Source organism: Zea mays, chromosome 3, assembly GCF_902167145.1.
Source record: "Zea mays cultivar B73 chromosome 3, Zm-B73-REFERENCE-NAM-5.0, whole genome shotgun sequence".
Lineage (NCBI taxonomy): Eukaryota > Viridiplantae > Streptophyta > Magnoliopsida > Poales > Poaceae > Zea > Zea mays.
The window spans coordinates 28,062,619-28,085,698 of record NC_050098.1 but is presented as its reverse complement, the minus strand read 5'-3'; the positions used below and the strand labels follow the sequence as shown (position 1 = coordinate 28,085,698).

At 40.7% G+C, this 23,080-nt stretch overlaps 1 protein-coding gene, 1 long non-coding RNA gene and 1 pseudogene across 7 annotated transcripts; 2 read left to right on the top strand and 1 right to left on the bottom strand.

Annotated features, from left to right (window-relative positions):
- Window positions 1-10,110: 10,110 nt before the first annotated feature.
- On the top strand, window positions 10,111-11,002 carry LOC103649888 (uncharacterized). The gene is made up of 2 exons (XR_563781.2): window positions 10,111-10,467; window positions 10,576-11,002. It is a non-coding gene; the product is annotated as an uncharacterized lncRNA (long non-coding RNA).
- Window positions 11,003-12,598: 1,596 nt separating this feature from the next.
- On the bottom strand, window positions 12,599-12,745 carry LOC111591258 (uncharacterized; annotated as a pseudogene).
- Window positions 12,746-13,788: 1,043 nt separating this feature from the next.
- Window positions 13,789-18,919, top strand: LOC100278387 (uncharacterized). 6 transcript variants are annotated; one of them, XM_035965799.1, is made up of 6 exons: window positions 13,789-14,064; window positions 15,362-15,406; window positions 16,981-17,037; window positions 17,123-17,181; window positions 17,611-17,703; window positions 18,349-18,919. In XM_035965799.1, exons 1-6 carry the CDS (start codon window positions 13,878-13,880, stop codon window positions 18,373-18,375), a joined length of 468 nt encoding a protein of 155 aa, XP_035821692.1. In that variant the 5' UTR covers window positions 13,789-13,877; the 3' UTR covers window positions 18,376-18,919. The 6 variants fall into 6 exon arrangements, 5 of the variants coding, with proteins under 5 accessions (XP_035821692.1, XP_035821693.1, NP_001348263.1 ...); NR_176369.1 differs by having other exon boundaries at window positions 13,878-14,064; window positions 16,971-17,037; window positions 17,600-17,703; window positions 18,349-18,912; XM_035965800.1 differs by lacking the exon at window positions 15,362-15,406 and having other exon boundaries at window positions 13,790-14,064; window positions 16,957-17,037.
- Window positions 18,920-23,080: the final 4,161 nt, after the last annotated feature.

Sequence of the window (23,080 nt, the reverse complement as noted above, 5' to 3'; positions counted from 1 at the left end):
AAGCATGAGAATATACTTGAAAACACATTAGTCATAGACATAAAAGAGACATGATCAAAGGATATATCAAGTTAAGCATGATCATAGTTCTATACAATATAGATTTCTCCCCCTAAATATGTGCATGGAGAGGAACACATATTTTGGCCTTAAATGCCAAGTGCACATAGTTAGGTTAATGAGGTCATATCTATATCATAGAGAATGTGTAGTGCATTGTGTCATAGTATAAGTGTAATGCTCATGACAGTTCATGCACTAATGAAAGCATGTTATAGACAACTTAAGCAATTTCCCTTAAGGATTTCAAAGAGGCTTAAGGACCATCCACCTTTGAAACAAAGGCAGCTTATCCTCGTTACAAGGTTAAGCTTTAAGCTCTTTGACAATAAAATCACTTCACCCAGCTTTAACGAAGATGTATAAATTCAGAAATGAAATATTTGAGAAGTTAAACTAGGTATGAAGCAGGGCTAATGCATGGACATGCTTTCTCTTCCTTTTATACAAGATATGCAAAGAATGTATAGAGAAGGAAGATTTAGGTACAAGTTTAAATGAAAGGAAGTGGTTTTACCCTTTTGTACCTTCACATAGAGACGCTCTGTTCATTGTGCATTGTCCTTAGTCTTAGATGCTTAAGACCTATACTCAAGACAATATATGGAAATATTTTGCACAAGAGAGAGTTCTACAACTAGTGATCCTTTTCTAAGTCATTGTTATTATATATCAAGTAGATCACAAATTGCATAAATATATCATGAATTCTCCTTTTAACTTAGTGCACATCAAGAGAGATATCGATTGATAGTATATAGGGCACTAAGAAACATAAGTGTTGATTGAAGTTATTCAATGATCAAACAAATAACAGATGTGATCAAAAGAACAACATATGCATTCGGTAAGATAGGAGAATCCAGTACATATGCTACTTTAGCAATGAAAGCAACAATCCTTTATAAAAGCGATGTTATTTTAACAAGTTGGATTGATATGTAGTAGCATACATTATGAGAAACTCATTCTCACGCATGAGACTATAAGATATTACTAAGATAAAGAGATAGTCTCATTATAATCAAGATATAAAAATAGGCTCCCCCTAAAGATATGCACCAAATATTTGAATGAGTTGAATGGATGCACTCACTTTTAAAAACAAATAGGGAGAAACATTATACATCTTGATCAAGGCTTATAAAATTTGCAATAAACAACTTAAGCCTTGTATTTTCACAATGAAAAAGATTTAGAATGCTTACAACCACACCATGATTGTTTTGTAGATCTCATTATCCAATTTGGTGTTGTTGCTCTTGATGTCTTCCTTTTTCATTAGAGTGTCCTCCCTTTGTAGTTGTCTCTTTTTTCCTTTCAAACTTATTGAAAATACTCAAGAGAGATGTTAATAGCTCAAGGGAGTATATGATGAAGAATGATTTATTTTTAGATAAGTAATATAAACAATTCATCATCAATACATCACACAGACATGAAGTAAAATCCTTAATATTAGTGCACATTATTAGAAAAGAGGAATAAGCATCTTTTAAATATTTTGATTAATCATAGGAATTTTACTTCTTCATATTGAATTTATTATCATGACTTAAAAGCATATAAATATGAGAACAGATATAGCAAAGGCATGAATTAGATTCTAAGGGACAAGTGCATTTTATGAAAATGAGATTGAATGCACATCTGGCTGACTAAAGTATAATAAAGAATCTATTCTTCACATAGGTAGAATTTAGAGTAAATAACCATTGATGGGAACTATATTTGATTAAGAAAATGAGTTCCCATTCCTTTGCTTTTACCTTTCTTCCTTTGGGTGAAGAGAAACCCTTTAGACTTGCGGCTTGCACTTACTCTCTTGTAGATTTTCATAAGTAAGCTCAAGAGATATGTCATTAGTATCACAAGCACTAGTTTCCCTTTGTGTAATCATTTTGATAAGAAATGGAAAAATGATTATTAAAGCATGGAAACTTTATAATATGAACTAGGTTATTCCGTGATGTATGCTTAATAAAACAAGCATAGTTAATTCTTTAAGATTTATGGGAATAAATCTAATTCATAATATGGAGAGCGATAAATATAGAAGAATCATATCCAATTTAATTAAGAGGCAAAACAACATAAATCATTGGATTGACTTTTCTTTTTATGTTAGATTACGCATCTCCAAAGAGAAACTTATTCTCTACATGTGAGACTACTTAGGTTATTTAGATAAAAACATTAGTCTCACGATTTCTAGATATAAAGAGAGATTCCCTTTATAAGTGTCCTAAGGAATTGAATTCCTTACGTGACACCTTATTCTTTTAAGAACATGGAATATCTCTCTATATCTAGAACATGACAATAATAGAATGATTAATGAAATGCATGCCATGAGATACTTACAACAATTTAAATCATGTAGATTGCCATGATATAGAAATGATGAATATACAATCTACCATACGAGAGGAATTTCTTCAAAGAATAGTGACATAATTTAAAAACATTTGAAGTGCTTTCTTTTTCTATGTGACTAAACAAGACACATAAGAAATGATAATTTAAGATACTTGCACTTAAAAGCATAATTGTTACCATCCTTTGGCTTTCCTCCATGTTGTAGGTCTTGACTTTTCGGCATAGGATTAATTCTTTATTTCCTACAACATCAGTATCTTCCCCGAGATGATATGAGTTTTAGATATAATAATTCGAAATAACTTTGGGTCAATCTTGGATATAGATCATTGAAGATTGATAACTTGAGTTAATAAAAATTGAGTTGACTCTCTCAAGCACCATGAAGCTTCATATCATCTCCTTTTCCTGCGAAGCTTGTCAAGCATGTTTTGGTACCCATCTCTTGATGGGTCCATCAAGGTTAGTCAACAAAGATCTAGGAACCCAAATGTCCTTTGTGCTAGCGCTAGGTAAACTCATTACCTTTCTAGCACAAGTTGCAATTTTGGGTTGCCTAGTTACATGAGAGTTAATTGACAAGCTAGGAGTGGGATTGTTACCAATGGGACAATCCTTGCATTGATGTCCCTTCTTTTGGCATATGTAGCATAGGCGATCCTCAAGTCTTGAAGATTTCTTTTTTCCTTGTTTCTTTCTTGCTACATGATTAGTGAATATTTTCTTTTCTAACACTATGCCTTTTTGTTTTAAATGAGAACATGACCTAAACAAGTGTCCCTTCTTTGAACATTTAAAACAAAGTTTATCATCCTTGTTAATAATCAAGCCATTTTTAAAATAGGGACATGATCTAATCAAGTGTCCTTTCTCAAAGCATTCACTACACCTTCTACTTTTCTTAGTGTGAAGTATGGCTTGATCATTACCTTGGATGTTACCTTGTATGGAGGCATGGTTGAGGCTTTTGGAAGAGGTGTTGATTTTCTTCTTTTGTTCCTTCCTCTTAGCAATCCTCAAGTCCTTAACATTTTCTTCAAGGGAGTTAGTGCATGCCTCGGTTGTTCCCGTCTCAAGCTTCTTCACCATGTGATCATGGTTATCTTGAGAAGGTTGAGCGATGCACTTCCCTTTTAGTTGTGTCAAGCTCATTTTTAGCCTCTCATTTTCTTCTTTGAGCTTTTGATATGTGTCATCTTTTGTTCCTGCAAATTCTAGCTCAAAGGAAGATTTGCTTGTCGACGGACAACAAGCATTTGCACATGGTAATATAGTTTCAATTTGAATACATGTGCATAATTGAGGTTGTTGGGATTTTAAGTTTTCTATCACAACCTCATGAGCAATATTTAATATGATATGATCATCCATAAGATTTTCATGAGAACATAGGAGCATATCATATTTTTCTTGAAAAGCTAGAGTTTCATCTTTTAGCTTTTCTACTTGGTCCTTAAGCAAGGCATTTCTATTTACTAATTGAGCGATACAATGTAAAGAGTTATCTTGCTCAATTGAAATAGTTTCATACCTTTGGACCAAATCAACATGAGAGCTCTTTAGCTCCTCATGTTCTTTAGTCAACTCGTCAAAGTATTGCATTTTCATGGAGAGAACATTCTCTAGCATTTGACGAGCTTCGCTTTGCTCTCTAGCTCTTTCTAGAAGTTTTAGCATGACCGCCTTATCGTCTTGGCTTAGGCGAGCGTAGAGTTGTATGAAGCTTCTTTCTTCCTCCTCATCCTCGTTTGTGCTTCCGCTATCATTTTCATTAGCCACACAACATATGTGGGAATCGAAATGGGAAGACAAACCTTTTGGAGAGGTGGATTCATCGTTTGGTCTCTATCGGTCATTTTCTTCTTCTTCCTTGCAAGGGTTAGTATCACAAAGACCAAAGGAAGTAGAAGCACAAAATGAACTATCATGTTTGGACTCATCAAATTTGATTTTAATTCTAGTCCAAATATCATGCGCATCAGGAATATGTTCATAATAATTCATTATGAAGGCATGATAATCTTCCTTGCTAAGAGAATTAACTAGGATGTCAAAAGCTATATAGTTTAAGCGTATACATCTTTGATCTTCCTCGGAAATATTTTTATCATTATAGCTGGAGGGTATGATACTCTTGTCTAAAATTTGTTCTAATCGTGAATCTATGGTTCTAAAAGCTTTTATCACACTAGTAGACCATGAAGCATAATTAGAACAATCATCAAGTAAAATCTCAAGAGTTACATCCTTCTGAGTTATGTTCTTGTTCTTTTGGGATCTTCTTTGAGCCATCACTTCGAGTTGTTAGACTCAATATGAAGTGCCTAGCTCTGATACCAATTGAAAGTCGCCTAGAGGGGGGGTAGATAGGCGAAACCTGAAAATTAAAACTTTACACCCCAACTAGATCCCTTGATTAGTGGTTAGAACAAGATACACAATTACAGGAGTATAAAATCTAAGTCCTTTGCTTGTAAAGAGTATTGCTTTCAAATAATGCGGAATTGATAAATCAATACAACTAATAGGTCTATGAGAATAAAGCAAGAGGGCTTAGATAAGAAGAGCAATAACACAAGTTCTTTCTTGCAAGGTGTTGCTTCACTAAATGAGAATTTAACTTAAAGCAACACCAAATAGTATTAGCAAAGAATAGTGCAAGAAAAACTTAGAAAGGGAAAGAACAAACAAATCACAAGCAATAAGCACACGAGACACGGGTGATTTGTTTTACTGAGGTTCGGCCCTCGAAGGCCTAGTCCCCGTTGAGGAGTCCACTAAGGACGGGTCTTTTTCAAACCTTTCCCTCTCTCCACCGATCACCAAAGACCGGCGAGCTCTTCTTCTTCTCAAGGATCACTTAAGACCCCACAAGGACCACCACACTCTTTGGTGTCTCTTGCTAGCTTTTACAAGCCTCCAAAACTTTGGAGGAAGTTCAATGGGAGTCAAAACTCCACGCACAAATGATCACAAGATGTAGTGCTCACTAACTCTCAATAATTCTCACAAGCCACCCTTGCTAGACTCACACGAGAGGCTTTCTTTTGCTAGCTCTCTTTTTGTGGCACTTGTGTTGGTTGTAGTGGCCTAAATCTTGCGCATAGGATGGATCAATGAATATATGTGGTTGGGAGGGCTTGAGTATGTCAACTAGATGACTTGGAATGTTGTTTGGACTCACACACCTTGAAGTGGCCGGTTGGGGTGCTATTTATAGCCACCAACCAAATTGTAGCCGTTGGAGAAGGCTGCTGGCGATGGGCGCACCGGACAGTCCGGTGCGCCAGCGGACAGTGTCCGGTGCACCGCCACGTCATCCTCCCGTTAGGGCATGGAGCTGGTCGACCGTTGGAGGCTTTGTCCTCATGCGGCACCGGACAGTCCGGTGCTACACCGGACAGTTCGGTGCCCCTCTGACCATCTGCTCTGACATCTGAATTGCACTATTCACTTTGCAGAATCGACCGTTGCGCGCAGGTAGCCGTTGCTCCGCTGGTGCACCGGACAGTCCGGTGGCACACCGGACAATCCGGTGAATTATAGCGGAGCTGCGCCTGGGAAACCCGAAGGTGAAGAGTTTGAAGTTGTTCCTCCCTGGTGCACAGGACACTGTCCGGTGCGCCAGACCAGGATTCTCTTCGGTTTCCTTTGCTCCTTTCTTCTTGAAGCCTTTTTAATCTTTATATTGGTTTTGTGTTGAACCTTTGGCACCTGCAGAACATATACTCTAGAGCAAACTAGTTAGTCCAATAATTTGTGTTGAGCAATTCAACCACCAAAATCATTTAGAAAAGGTTTGACCCTATTTCCCTTTCAAGGAGTCTCTTCGACCTCGGACACCTCATCCAGGGAAATAGGCTGAGTCGGGTCCTGTTCCCCAGCAGCGTGGTGACGCCGGATGTTGCAGCGGCGATTCCGCCAGGGACACACCTCGTGCTACGGGGCTTCTCCCCTACACGGTTAGTTTGTTGTCGGAGATAGGGTCGTTCTGCACTACCACGTTGATGTAGATGACATCAGGGTAGTAGAGAGAATTTCGGTATCGCGGGCGCAGCTGCCGCACCCTAGGGTTAGGTGATCATGGTGGAGTTGACCGCGCTTTGTTAGCCTTGGGAGTAGCAGGGACCTCCGTCCCATTCTTTTTCTTACTGATCCGGGTCCAGACCTAGGTCAGCGAGGTAGATAATGGGGTTTGTCGTGTCGGGACTATTGTAGCAGTCGGTCGAGGCGAAGGCGCTAAAGCGACCATGTGCTTGGTCGGCTTAGAGGCAACCTAACATAGCGCATGAGTCGAGGCCCTTTTGTCTAGGGACGTTTCGACGTGGATCCAACCACAACCAACTGGTGTTTAGTCACGACGGGGGCTGTCCTGGATCTCAACGAGAGCCTCTTCTTTGTTGTGGCAATGATGCGAGACCTCAGAGTGTCTTTCTCCATATCCGCTACATGGTGTAGAGTGCCCTTTCGGTCAACGATGGTGTTGATGACGACCATGGAGCTGTCACGGATCTACGTCACACCACCTACCTAGCGCGCCAGCTGTCGGTGTTTGGTACCGACGACGCACTATGGGATATACCACATAGGGCTTTTGAGAGGACAACGAGGTCGATCGTAGCTCGATGGTTCATGCAATGCTCGACAGGACACAACGAATTATACAGGTTCAGGATGCTTGGATGCGTAATACCCTACGCCCGTGAGTTCTGAGATGTATATTGCTAGTGATTGAGGATTACAAGTGGTTGCTGAAGGTGTAAGATGAGTGTGGTATGAGGGTTCGTCATTTTTGTAGGAGTTCCATCCCATCCTTATATCTGACTTAGGAGGGATCACTCTGTACAATCTCAGAGCATGACTCCTATCTATCTAATTCCGCCAGAAGCATGCCACGTCTTCCGGTGATCAGTTGGTCTTTGTGGGGCATGCGCGGGTATGATCTCTAGAACCTTTGCGCCCACGCGTGCATCTCCTTCGGTTGCACCCGGCTAATGCCCACTAGGCGCCTTATGAGCGGACCATTGGGAGCCTTGTAGGCAACCCATGAAGCATAACAATGCCATGATGACTCGGGGATATCTATCCCCACACCCTCACCCTGAACTCACTTAGGCTCTCCAGGAACTAGCTCTCTAGCCAGATCCCCGTCTCCCTCATGTGGCTTAGCCGACTCAAGTCGCTCGGTCTCTTGAGGAATAAGCTCAACGGCTAGATCATGCCCTAACTCTTTGACAACATCTCTAAGGACTTGTTCCCGTCTAACCCTAGCCTCTGTGACTATACCATGTTCTCACGCGGTGGTTGAGGCATGTCTAGGTGCAAGCGCCTCTACAACTGCAGCCACAACCATCGATGTCGCCATCTGTGTGGATCATGAAGAGGTGTGAGGGACCAAACAAAAGAAAAAAATGAATTCTAATATAACATGCGAGTCCTACATATTTTAGATAAGATTGTTGGTGATTGGGGGGCATCTATCTTATATATTAGTATTGGTAATCATCAATGCTACCCTATTATGCCTTATTCAATAGCATTGTATTGAAGGGGGTCGAGGGGGATTAAATGTCTTTCTATTCAATTTTGAATAGCATGAGATTTTAATCCCCTCCAATGCCTGTCAATCCACCCATAACCGAACAAGCCCTTAGTGGGTATAGTGTTAATTCATCTCTAAGGTGCATGCATCAACTAAAGGATGCAATTATACATTCTCTGTTGGCGGTCAGCTTCTTGTAAGCCAACCCTAGAGACCCAGACTATGACTGACTCAAAAATTAGAAGCTAGAGGATATAGATGTTCAAATGAGTTGGACGTACCAGGCGATCCATACCTCGAAACGGTTTTAGCCGACACAAGCATGGTCTGGCCCGTTAGCCACCGGGCCCGTATCGACTTATCCCGATCATAGTGTCATGCTTGGACCTTAGGCTATCTCCAGCAGATCTCCTATCACATCTCCTATTTTATCCCCTATTTCAAACTCCACTCTTAGGTGCGGTACGACGAGCTAAGCTCGACACGTGCCTGTTTTATTTTTCCATGGAAATATTTGTATTACACATAATTATAGAGTATAAAATCTATACTACTCTATTAAGAATATAATGTGGGCACCTTGTGCTACCACGACTTCACCCTCCGCGCTGACACTATGGGCCCACCCCACGCGCGCCAAATGGTTCTCCCGCCCCACGTGCCCCGCCTCGGCACCGTGCCTTGTGGGCCCTACATCCAGCGCTGCGCAATACTTTCTCAGCTATTGCCCTGTGGACCCCAGTGCCTGCGCAACCAGTGACTGCGCCTGCCTAGCACCCGACCCTGCCCGTGCAGCTACCACACCAGAAATTTAGGGCTAACCATGAGACCACACGTATCTTAATGTTTAAAAATAAACAATAATTATATTTAAATAAATATCTCAATACCTATTTGTATGATATATAACAACCGTAGTAAAGCACGGACATATGACTAGTACAAAAATATATGTGCTATGGTGGGGAGGTAGGTGTAAATATGGCTTTAAAGGTGCAATGGTCATTCAAACTCATATTTATACATATTTTAGTTTTTTTGCTAGTTAAATGCTATGGGTTGCCATAGGCCCGTTAGCTAGGCCCACCATCGGGCCATGGCACGACCGGCGGACCAGTGGCGTAGCTAGAATTTTTTCGTGAGGTATGCCATTAGAATTTTTTATAAATAATTTAATATAATATATAGTAATTTGGCATATAGTTCAAAATATAAAGATAAAAATACCATATAACACTATAGATTTAACATTTAAGTCTATAAACATATATATTAGAATGTAAATATAATATATATCAATATTTTTTATATGGATCTTGGTGGACTGGTGATCCGGTGGGCCGGCTTAGGATATGTCGTGGCCCACCCGGACCACCCACTGTCTACGCCACTGCGGCGGACCAATAAGGTCGACCTATTCGGACAATTACTGTTGTCTTGTCTAGTTGTGTCTTTGACTGGATTTTCCGCTGCTCGCAAGTTGCATGTACTCACTCTATCTACTACAAAAGATTATGGGTGTGTTAGATTTGTGGAGTCTTCATGAGATGATACATCATGAGTTTATTTCATAAATTTTGGTGGCATCAAACCATTCCTTATGTATATACTAATTATTAGGTTATGAGGAATGAGATGGTGATTGATCAACTTATTCTATTCCACAAACCAAATAAAAAAAGTGAGAAGTGAGAAGAAGATGAACTACCTCGTTTCTCAAACCAAACACACCCTATAATTCTCCATTTGTAAGAAGCCGATTGATTTAACATCGGCTAAAGTTTAAAACATTAACATTTATATCATACGAAATTAATAAGTACACTTAAAATTAGTATAACATAAGTTAAGCTAGTTTTACGTTGCATAAATCCTATTCTTCTGGAGTTGTTTTCTTGTGTGAACGAAGAATTCAACGAGCACTATATTAATTGTCCTGCACCGTACGATTAGTGTGGTCACCATGGTCTTGCAACGTACGCCTAAAAATCTCCACAGAAATTTTCCTGGACCGTACAAATTAGTAGTCATTTCTGATGTGGTTGAATTGCACCGCGTACAAAACTCCATAGACCATGCTAGTCTTTTCTATACGAGAAACTACCAATTATTGGTATCGCGTATGACCGGATCATTGGTATCGTAGTAGCGCGCGGAGACCATCGACATCAATTATATTCAAATTGTACGTTGCTACTTAATTGCCGGCCATGGACAAGAAATCGAGTTGCTAGGAACCTGCCTGGGATGGACTGTATTCTAATCTTATCCCTTGATACTAAATCTTATCTCATAGTAAGTGCTAGCATCATATAAAAGGCGAGCTGGCAAGGAAGGAGAAGACAACCTCTCTGTAAGAATCAATACCTACCCCATGGAGAAGCTCTCTTCTCGTCGCTATTCCCGGCCGGCGATGTCCCTGCTGATCATCGTGGCCATCACTATCTCCTGCTCCGTCGTCCACAGTTCGGAGGCTCCAGCCCAAGGTACAGATCGATGGCGCTCTTCTATATATATTGATCACTCTGGCTAGGTTGGCACTGAAACTAAATGGTTGATCGGATGGCGATGATGAAACCTATATTTGCATGCAGAAGCAGCAGTACCTCGTCTGGACGGAGACCATCAGGGCCAAGCGCCGCCGCCACCGGATGCCGGCAAACCTCGACAGCCACAGCCGCCGTGCTGTCTTCGGCACGGCGCTTAACGTCCTAAAATGGACAGGGAGGACGGAGGATACTTAAGATCAACCAGGCCGCGACGACAATAAGTTTTTAAATTTTATTAGGACTAGTTTAGGAACCCTATTTTTTTAATGGATTTTTATTTTATCAAAAAAAATTGGGTTCCCAAACTAGTTCTTAACAATACAAACATAAGAGAATCCGTACACCATTCGTGTCAAATTATAAGTAATATAGGTCGGGGTGCATAACTGAGATAATTTGGTTCATTTATCATTTGTGGTCCTACGAGTTCAACCGTGTGTTTGGTTTTTCAAGGTAACACCACTGCCACTCATATATAATCGTTGTAGTGTCATATGTTGTTTTAACTATAACTAGTCGGTTGCCCGTGCGTTGCGACGGTTTACAACAATACTCACGTAAACTATCCATCAAAAAAAATTCAAGATTTTTTATTGATTGTCTCCGCTCTCTGTATAATATTTTTTTGATTTGGCTAACTGATGTTATTGTTTAGTCCATGCAATATGTCTTGGTACAACATTGCCAATGAAGTGAGTGATTATAAGAGAGTTCATAACGACTGACTGAACGAACAAAGATTATAAAATGACATACAGAGACCAAATAAGAGAAAGTTTGTGAGCTCAAGTTTCTAAAATAAGTCACATGAAGTCAAACTTATAAAAACGATAGACCAAAATATGGAGTGATTGCTAAAGTCAGGCATCAATAAAAACTGGATGCGCTCCATATAAATTATGCTACTCCGTAGCAATTACTAATGTTTAAAACCAACAAATAACCTTTCATTTTACTGTTACTGTGACAAATCATTTTGCGCTATCTAATTCAGCAACCTCAAACACCATGTAGTCCATTGCGCCAATGTAGTCTCAGAAACGACCTAATGCTTGCAAGAGCCAAGAACGCCGTGTCGTGCTTGGGCTGTAGCCTCGGCCCATAGTGCTGGCCCGGCCCGACACAATTATATTTTTATTTTACAAAAAAGTATATACATATATACAATTTGTATTCAATATTAAAAATATCTGAGCATGATATTCTACTGGTTAGACAGCTTCACCCACGACCTGTTTGGTTGTTGGACGGTGCCAGCCTGGTCCGTACGGGAGAAGCCAGACTCCTTGTGCGCAGGCTAGCTTTGTGCATAGGTTTACGTTTGGTTGTTTGCGTTAGTGCATTTTGGACAAATATAGCTCATGTTTGGTTGTCTGCATCAGAACGTGTATAAGAGAAAAGTGCACAAATAAATCTTTAAAAATTATATATCATGTGTATCCTAGTTTTGTTCGAAAAATGTCAGGAACACAAATATAAAATCAGTTCGATGATTAAATCTTTTAATTATAATATATATTGGAACAAAACAAACTAAAAATATTTCTCGAAAAACATGCCAATACATGGGCATGGCTGCACCTCGCCTGTACGCGTGCGTACACGCCGAGCGACCATCTCTGGCGGGCCTGACTCGCTGTCGTATCTTGCACCCGCTCAGCCTGGTTATGCAGAGAAGTGAAACAAACAAAATGTGTTTTAAGGATTCGTGGATGCAGTTTCTCTCCCCGTACAACTAACCAAATAGATGACCAGTGTCTCCCGCCATTCTTCCATCAGGGCAGGGGTTCGAACCCCACCTCCTGCATCGTTTTTTAACATTTTACGCTGATTTAATCAAATGGGCCGACGGGCTAACGGGCTGGCCCAGCACAGTTACCAGGTCAGCATGACGTGCCTGGGCCATAGTTGTGGCCCGCGTGCGTCTGGCCCGTGCCGGATCGTCATTTGGCCATCTATAGGCGTGCAATGAATTAATTTAAAATAGCTGTGAGGGGTTATTTGTAAAAAAATAACGTGGGATGACCGTTGAAACTAGTGCTTTAAGTATAGTATAGACTAGTATAATGATGTGTGTTGCGACGGCACCCAAACATACTTGATACTCATAAAAAATAAGTTTTATATTAAAGTGGACATATAGTCTATATATCATATATTAAACTAATAAAAACAAATATTACACTTTATCTTAGTCATAAAGCCAAGAAAGTATGAGTTGAAAATATGGATGGCCAAATAGGCCGCCGGCACGACACTAGCACTAGCACTACTAGACACTATTAATAATCGTGTCATGCCGTGTGGACACTAGTGCCTAATCATCGGCTCAGGCACTATACTATAGTGTCTAATCGTATCGTGCCGACACTATACGACACTAACCCATAATGGTGTCCATGCCAATCATGCATTATTTTACTTTAAGAGCTCAAAAATATATAAGATCTTTAAGATTATATATAGTTTTAAAACTTAAACATTTAAACCATTATATAGTGAATTTATTATGTTTAAAATCATAACAAATCACATGCACACATCACAATCTCATCTATATACCATCGGTTGGTCTAAATCGTGCCTAATCGTGCCATGCTCGTGTCAGCCCATCATATCGGGGTGGCGGCCCAAGCATGAAACTAGACTCGTGTCGTACCGGCACTGGAATTATATGATTCGTGCATGTGCCGTGCCGAAGCACTACAGGTCGTGCCATGCTTAGTGACGCCCTATTTAGCATGTCTCGCTTGGCCATCTATAGTTGAAAAGGATCCTTACCCTTTTTATCAATTGCTCGTCCTCCTTCAGCTAGCAAGGTTGTCACACCCGGTTTGGAAGGTAAACCGAATGTGAACCATCACTACAACAAATGTGACCTTCTGTGACGAATATGCTATGACACGAGTGAGAATCATCATTAAATCGCTTTATTTATGACGATTTCTATGAGACATCTAAGTTTAATGACAAAAAAATAACCACTGTCATTAAAACTGTCATAACCCATTTTAAGATACTTTTTGTGACGATGATCTATGATAATATGGGTTCGTCATAAGAATAAATCGTCATAGCTTCTTGTACACCATAATTGTGACAGTTGTATGAAACCTCATTCGTCGTAATAGTCATTCATACACATAAACTACCTTTAGTTACTAAAACAAAACACTTAATAACTAACTGCTCTCGATAGTTGTGTCATTATACTACTAGGCCTTTGCCTTGCATTCCTTACAAAAAGATAATAGAATGTGTGGAAGAGGAAAAAAATCATTTAGTCGCCCCTAAAAAAATGGCAGCAGCCTTTCCACCAAAAATGGTAACGGCAGCAACCCCCCTCCATGTTTATGAGATCCGATAAATCCTCCACCAATCACCAGTGCCAAATCAGTTCCTTGCCGTGCCTAATTCACCTTCCCATCCTTGGCACTAGCGGATTCGTAGCCTCCAGTCCTTCAGCCTCTCCATCCGATTTGGCGCAAATGCCTCCAGGGAGGAAGGGGCAACGATGCACAAGGGAAACCCCAGGTAAATTCCAATCACTCTCGGATTTGATAGCTCCAAGTTTCGTCCCTTTTCTATCTCCTCGACAAAGTCGCTTCCTGTAGTGAGCTATCAAAGGGCTGACTGCTCCATGTCTTGCATATCTGGCTAATCGGCCATTCAAGCAGTCATGTGCAAAGGTTGTATTGGATAGTTTATTTGTAGCGTGTGCTTTATGGTACTCCAATAAGAGGCACGTACTTCTGAATTGTCTTAGGAATGCAAGATTGTCATTTATTATAAGATTGATGCAATAGTTTCAGGGTACAAATGAATATGAACAATGCAGTTTCTGAATTGTTTGTAGCACACTGAGACTGATATGAGGCAGATTGTACGGTATTTCCAAGTCTATTGTAAAAGCGAATGACGAATGGCCTGAAGCCTCATATAGGAAAGTGATCACTACTAAACTTAAGCCAAAAACATAAGTCTCTGGTCTCACTTTAGCTAACAATAATAGAATATAATCAATGTTGAAATTCTTAACACTAATAAATCAGAAAAGCAAGGTGAGTAGAAGATAAAACTAGATGACACGCTTACAGATTTTTAGATTTGCAGTATTCATATGTACATTACACCATTTGGAGAGGGTAAAGTCTACCTTACATATTTGCAGCCCTAAAACTACAACTGATGGCATGCTTTGTGTTTGTAGTAATTCTTTGTACATTACACCATTTGATTATTTATCAGAGCCTCAGTTTTCATCATCCTTTACTCCTTCAGCATTTGTAGTTTTTATGATCTGTTTGGTATGATGGGATCACTGGGTCTAAAATGATATGTATTAATTGATTTGAATTATCACATAATGTTTGGAAGTCTACCTGAGATTCTCTTACACTTGATCGGCTAGCAATGAGCATAATTTTCATTAGTGGTATAAAGTTTTCTAAAACCAAGGTTGGCTGAACAGAATGGAAGAAAATATCCATGATTAGAAAAAAGACAACAAACAACCTGCCATGCTCACCTATTTTCTATTGAACTTTTACAATTGGTAGAGTACGCATCACACAATTTAAATTGGTGTAATACTCATCATATCCTTACAGATATGAGATGCCCATATGACAAACATAATGAAATAGAATTGATTCAAACATTTTGGTAGACACAAAACTTAGCTGCATCGGAAGCTCTGCATTAGAAGCTCTGTTCAGACACAAAACTGAGTTGCATCGGCAGCAAAATCATTGCTATTTATTAGTTGCATCAGAAGCTATTTAATACCTATCTTCTTCACCTAACCTCTCTTCCTCACCCTCCCTCATAGCAGTCGGCTGCCGTGATCCGGTGACCTCCCCACGAAATTCCGAAGGTAATTTTGTTTAGTTGCTCCTCTCTGTTCGTCACTTCGTGAAGCAGTGGGATCTAGGTTTGGGAAGCATTTTCTCCTTCATGGCCATGGCAACTCACGAGATCTGTCACCTCCTCTTCTCTATCACCTGACTCGTCCTCGCCATTGCAGCGCCGCCTCCTTTGCCTTCACTGTCTCCACTAGCAGCTTCTGTCATCCCCTACCGCAACCTCCGCCTACTGTTGCCTTCCACTGTGGTCGCACGAATGGCTCGCTCTGAGCCTTCAGCGGCGTCCTCACTCGACACATTATCCACCAACGACAGGGAGAAGGTGCTCGCTGTCGTTGGCGTACACACGGCGACTTCTCCACGCTAACTGCTTCATGCCCAACCTCGAACCTCCATAAGCTTTGGATCTAGGTAGATTCATGATGTAGATTGCAGCTGCTCATGTCACGTATATACTAGAAACTTCTAGATATTTTAGTATCTAGCTGCTTGCGTACTACCATGGTGTGATCGGTTAAGATGTTGCTTGTGTGTCTACTGTTCCCTGCATTTCCTGCTAATAAGGTTGCTTGTAGCTTTATTTCTCTTGGCTATATGCGCCAATTGCAAATGCTCACTATTTTAGAATACAGTTTTTCAATTGGGCATAGCTAGGCCGATTTTATTCATTGTCAAACCAGACATGATGTTTTTTTAACATTGGGTGGTGTTAATCCAAGTTTAGGAGTTTATAACATTGGGTGGAGAACTTTATCCTTCTATATATAACGTTTTGGACCAACCAAGAAATTGACACAAGATATCAAGTGTTGAATATAATTGATGCATTACATTATCTTCTTTATTGTGTTCGATACATTTTTCATTTATTAATTTACATTTTAAATGTACCGAAGACCCTCGTACTGAATATAATTGATGCTTATTGTGTTGTACATATATTTTGGAATTCCAAGCCCGTAAGGGTGTCCTTACCCACATCTCCAATGACGGTGAATAGATGTCAACAAAAGTAACAAGAGGAAATAAAAGAATTATGGCACCTGTGCAGGAACGACCAGTTAGAGTCACTAGACAAAGAGTTATTGAAGTAAACCAAGAGTCTACCCATAGCCTAAATGTTTCTACATAGCCCAGTTCAAGTGCTGCCACAAACCATGATTTGACCCACAACCTTATTGTTCCTACCCAACCTAGTTCCAGTACTACCACAAACCATGAGCCCATCCAAAACATGGATATTGTTGCACAACCTACTTCCCAGATACAGGAGGAGGGTGATAACCACACTGGAATCAAGGCAAGTGGGCACCTTAACTTTTTGGACTGCGATATCTATCATTACTAGGATAATATCATGAATGATTTTGGCGAGTCACAAATATATATTGAGAACCTATACTTACCCCATTTGTGTACAACTTCAATTTGAACTCAATTATTCATATGTTGTATTATGTTTTATCACAACTAATGTTTAGTTATATGCAACATTACTCTTATAAAAATAGTCTGTGTCTATACAATTATAATTATTTATATTTGACACTAATTGTGTAAGATAAATCACTGAAGGGAACAAAAGGCCAGAGCCACGTATTCAAGCTGCTAAGTTTGCATGAGAGGGTGGTATTCACGTTTTGTAAGTTCTTATTCCTTGTTTTTTCTCTGCAATTTCTTTTTTGTAAGCCTGCAACTGGTCTTTAAATTTCTTGCTCTCTTCATAGTTTGTCTTTCTCTTCAAAGCTTTCTCCTGTCGGAAGCAGTTATCAAGCTTGATTTCAAGGTCTGTGCACTCTCTGAACAACTTTAATAAGAGAACAGCACACCAAAACTGAATTTATATTGAAAATAGTGGCCACATATATGTATGAAAAATGTTTGTATTATGTCTTGCTTGTTAAATTTGTTGGTCTGTTATGTCTATTTATAGCTTCACGATTCTTTGCTTGTTAGTCTGTGTTGCTTTGTTTGATCGACCACTCTTGTTACATGTAATTATACATTCCTCTTGGTGTTTCTCAAAGAAAGCTACTAAGTATCTGGGTGGTATTCACGTTTGTAGCCGTGTGGCATGATCTAGAATGGTGTCTTCTGCATAACCCTATGTCTGACATGATTACTTACTCTGTTGCCACATCATATGTTTGTTTTTTCTTACTCCAGCTACTTATTCTAAGTCTATATTATTTTTACATGCTTAGTTGATACACAGGAAAGTTGTGTGAAGAACAAACTTAATCGTAAAAATGTACAATATCAACAATGCACATGCTCTCAGTCCTACATTGCAAAGGCTATTATATTGGTAAGAAAATAACCATTGTTTACTTATCTACATAGTTGAATGATACGTGAATGTGTAATATTGCCAATATAGTCAGTTTATCATCTCTGTTACCTCATATAGTTGCCCCAGGTTGTTTCATTTGTGTTCACTTACATTTCTTGATTATGAAACAACCTTTATTTTATGTGCATAGTTGAATAATCTATGAATGTGTAATGCTGCAAATGAACACCCATAACCATTTAAAGAGGTGGTTATTACGTGTGCTTGCCTCCATTAATCAGAGATCATGTCTCCTAAATAATTTATATTGTAGTGTTAATAGTTGACTAACAGTTCATCCACCAAACTATAATATTTTAGGTTGTAGCTACGTTACCTACAAGTATCCTAATCCTCCTTATTTGAGCATTGTGCAGCTCCTCATGCTCTTTCTCTAAAAAGTCCATTTACATATTCATCAAGTACTGAATAGACAGAACAATAATAACAGATAATGTATAGCTTGTTGTTTTTCTATTTATGTTTTCGACTCTAACATCTCTATTTATGTAATCGACTCTAACATCTCTCTAGCATTTAAATATATGTATAGCTTGCTAAAGCATTTAGATATGCAGTAATCGACTCTAACATCTCTGTTTCTGTTTCTGTATACCAAAGCACAATTTAACATGGAAGAAATGGTAGCAGCACCATTTCAGGATGGACAACAACCAAAATCTCCTACAGAAGTTGTTTCTAATGTGCTACTGGGCTCCAGTGTGTTCCTACACAATGTTGGTCTTCAGTCTGCCTCCAAGAAAAGCTCCACAACAACTGTTTCGGCAATGGCTCAACAACTTCAGGATGAACTAGAGATCGAGAAGCAAGAAAAAGATGGCCTTCAGGAAGAAGTGGAAACCTTGAAGGCTTAAGCACAAGCATCTCAGGAGACCACTGATAGTATGAAGAGGTCGATGGAAGAAAATAACAACCTCCTTCGTCTACTATTAAGCTTCAATCGAGGCCAAGTGCCTCCATCTTAAGTCTGGTTGACCACTATAGGACCTGCAGCCTTATGGCTGCTATAGTGGCTAGCAATAGTAGCTCTAGATTTGAAGTTATCGGATCATTTTAAATTATGCTTAATGTTTAATACTTTGAGTTGAAGTTATTGGATTTGTTTTGGATTTTAAGTTAAAGGATTTGCAGATATATGTTTTAAAGTTATATTATTCTCTGCTAGATGAAATATTTGTGTTGAACAAATTCATATGATATTTTTGTTGTGATGTGTAATATTCTATGACGATATGAATGCATATGATGTGTTCCTTGCGATGACGATTGTTTTTGTCACAAATGCTTTGCCACATCACTTGACACGTCATCACATTTTATAATGAAATTTTTTGTCACAAATGCATTGTCACGTAAGTGGCCGACACCTTCCAATTTGTGACAAAATTATTCGTCACAATAATTTTGGCACGTCATCTGCCACGTGACTTGCCACGTCATCGAATCTATGACAAATATTTTAGTCATAAAGGTTTTGCCACGTCACATACCACATCATCACCATTAGCCACGTGGCAATGCATGTCAGTACGAATTGTGACGTTTTCAAGGGCACTTATGACGAAATAGAGTGTCATAGATTTAGTGACGAAGCTGGTATGCGTCATAGAATCTATGACGATTTTTTGATCATCGTCATAGTAGGCTATTTAACACGCACCTTCTGTGACGATGACTTTTTCGTCACAAAGACGTCACCAAAACATAACCTGTGACAAATAAACACTAGTTAGTGACATAATAATTATGTCACAGAAGGCCTAAAAGGTTGTAGTGCATGTACGTGCCAGGATCAGAAATTCACATACACAGCGATTACATAAATGACTCATCATAACACAATGCTTCGAATAACAATAAAGAGTAAGTAATAATATTAAAAACAAGAGTCATTTACATAATATAAATCAAAGTACACAGAATCGAAACGTAGCCAACATAAACAACCCACCACAGGCAGCTGACTGGGGGAGGTCGCTAGCCTAATCCTCAAACTCGTCGAAGTCCTGGAACTCCTAGAGATCCGCCTCGACACCTTCTTTACCTGACATAGATTGCACCAAAGACAGCCTTGTGTTTTGTGAAAGCAAGGGTGAGTACACATCAACGTACTCAGCAAATGTCCCGTTTGGCTGAGGTGGACTAGCTTTATGTAGGGTTAAGGTCAAGCAGTTGCTTTTAGTTGATCAGGTAATTACTACTAGTAGAGAGCCAGGTTTTAACATTAACCCAAGTTGTTAACCTAAAAGTACTCTTTCCAAACGAAAAGAATACCAGAAATCGTAACCATAATCATAATCAAACCCATCATCCTCATTATCACCTGTAAACAAAGTATCTCTGATCAATGTGTCTCTAATCAATGGAGCTCCCTTGGCCGCTCATAACCGCGAGCACGTCTGATATATCAGTTTCATAACACTCTACAGAGGTTGCGCACTTTACCCATAAGCCGTGATTCCCTCTCTAGCCTGGGCTTGCAAGACCCTTGTTCACTCTCGAGGTGAATGGCCAGGGATTCACTACGAAGCCTTTACAAAGATTCCATGAGGCTGTAGCCACCCATTAGGTTTCCTAAATGTACCGCACTCCTCCCTAAGGGGCAATCCACCCTCGGTAGAGCGAGCCGCATACACCGAGCCCCAATGACGGCACGACGGCGAAGCAAACTACACCTCAGTTCCTCTAATTAATTAGCTAAGGGCGTCCCATACTGATAGGGAAATGTGCCCTTGGGCCATTTCTAAGTATTTTGGTGATTTAGTGTCCAACACAAGTGCCTAAGTGTAAAATGGTGGACAAAGTACAAATCAAGGATAAAGGTATGTTTCTCAGACTTAGTACATTGTTTTATGGACTAATGTATTGTGTCTAAGTGCTGGAAACAGAAAAAATCGAGTTGGAGAAGAGAAGGCTAAGTTCAGCCAAAGTCTGCTCAGTCTGGGTGCACCGGACAGTGTCCGGTGGTGCACCGGATAGTGTCCGGTGCGCCAGGCTAGCTCGAGCGAAGTGGCCGCTCTCGAGAATTCACCGGCGACGTGCGGCTATAATTCACCGGACTGTCCGGTGTGCACCGGACTGTCCGGTGAGCCAACAGTCGGCAGGGTCAACGGTCGGCCACGCGATCTGCGCGGGACACGTGGCCGGGCCAACGGCTAGAAGGAGGCACCGGACTATCCGGTGTGCACCGGACATGTCCGGTGCGCCAACGGCTCTCTGGCTGCCAACGGTCGACTGCGCCATTTTTGGAAGGAAATCGGGCACCAGACAGTGTCCGGTGTGCACCGGACTGTCCGGTGCGCCAGTCGACAGAAGGCAAGATCAGCCTTCCTAGATTGCTCTCAATGGCTCCTAGCTGCCTTGGGGCTATAAAAGGGACCCTAGGCGCATGGAGGAGTACACCAAGCATTCCTACAACATTTCTAAGCACCAAGACCTCGATTCCGCGCTTTTGTTTCATTGTGATAGCATATAGAGCTCTAGTTGAGTGGTGAAATCATTGAGTTGTGTTGTGAGCTCTCGTTGCAACTTGTGTGCGTGGTGTTGTTGTGATTTCTTGTCTTGAGTGCGTTGCTAATCCCTCCCTTGCTCCGTGCTTCTTTGTGAACTTTAAGTGTAAGGGCGAGAGGCTCCAAGTTGTGGAGATTCCTCGCAAACGGGATTGAGAAAAGCAAGCAAAACACCGTGGTATTCAAGTGGGTCTTTGGACCGCTTGAGAGGGGTTGATTGCAACCCTCGTCCGTTGGGATGCCACAACGTGGAGTAGGCAAGCGTTGGTCTTGGCCGAACCACGGGATAACCACTGTGCCATCTCTGTGATTGTTTTCTTGTGGTTATTGTGTTTTGACTCCTCTCTAGCCACTTGGTATTTACTGTGCTAACGCTTAACCAAGTTTTTGTGGCTTAAGTTTTCAAGGTTTACAGGATCACCTATTCACCCCCCCTCTAGGTGCTCTCAATTGGTATCAGAGCCGTTCTCTTCACAAAGGGACTAACCGCCCGAAGAGATGGATCCTAAGGGGAAGGGTATCGTGATCAACGATAAAGAGAAGGAATCTTTCGTCAACGATCCGAAGGATGACAAGCCTACTGACTCGGGCTCGGGCCATAGACGGAAAGATGGGAAGAAGAAGAAGACGAGGCGCATCAAGGAGATCGTCTACTACGACGACAGCGATGAGTCTACTTCTTCCCAAAAGGACGACGACCACAATGACTATGAGAGAAGGAAACCGGTCAATTCGAACTTTTCTTTTGATTACTCTCGTATTCCTCAAAGTACAAATGCTCATTTATTATCTATTCCACTTGGTAAACCTCCTCATTTTGATGGAGAGGACTACGGATTTTGGAGTCACAAAATGCGTAGTCACTTGTTCTCTCTCCATCCTAGTATATGGGAGATTGTAGAGAGTGGAATGCACTTTGATAGTACGGATAGTCCCATGTTCATTAATGAGCAAATTCATAAGAATGCACAAGCTACTACTGTTCTTCTAGCTTCATTGTGCAGGGATGAATACCACAAAGTGAGCGGCTTGGATAACGCCAAGCAGATCTGGGACACCCTCAAGATTTCTCATGAGAGGAACGATGTCACCTTGCTCACCAAGATGGAGTTGGTGGAGGGAGAGCTTGGACGATTCGCGATGATAAGGGGCGAGGAGCCGACACAAACATACAACCGACTCAAGACCCTTATCAACAAAATAAGGAGCTACGGAAGCACGCGATGGACGGACCACGACGTCGTCCGACTGATGCTAAGGTCCTTTATCGTTCTTGATCCTCATTTGGTGAATAATATTCGTGAGAATCCCAGGTACACCAAAATGTCGCCCGAAGAAGTCCTTGGAAAATTCGTAAGCGGGCGAATGATGATGGGCGAGTTTAGCAGGGTTATGACGCAGAAATTCGAGATGTCGATGATGGGCGAGTTGAACTACTTCCTTGGGTTCCAAGTGAAGCAACTCAAGGACGACACTTTCATCTCCCAAACGAAGTATACGCAAGACTTGCTAAAGCGGTTTGGGATGAAGGACGCCAAGCCGGCAAAGACTCCGATGGGAACCGACGGACACACCGACCTCAACAAAGGTGGTAAGTCCGTTGATCAAAAAGCATACCGGTCCATGATAGGTTCTTTGCTTTATTTATGTGCTAGTAGACCGGATATTATGCTTAGCGTATGCATGTGTGCTAGATTTCAATCCGATCCTAAGGAGTGTCACTTAGTGGCTGTGAAGCGAATTCTTCGATATTTAGTCGCTACGCCTTGCTTCGGGATCTGGTATCCAAAGGGGTCTAACTTTGACTTGATTGGGTACTCAGA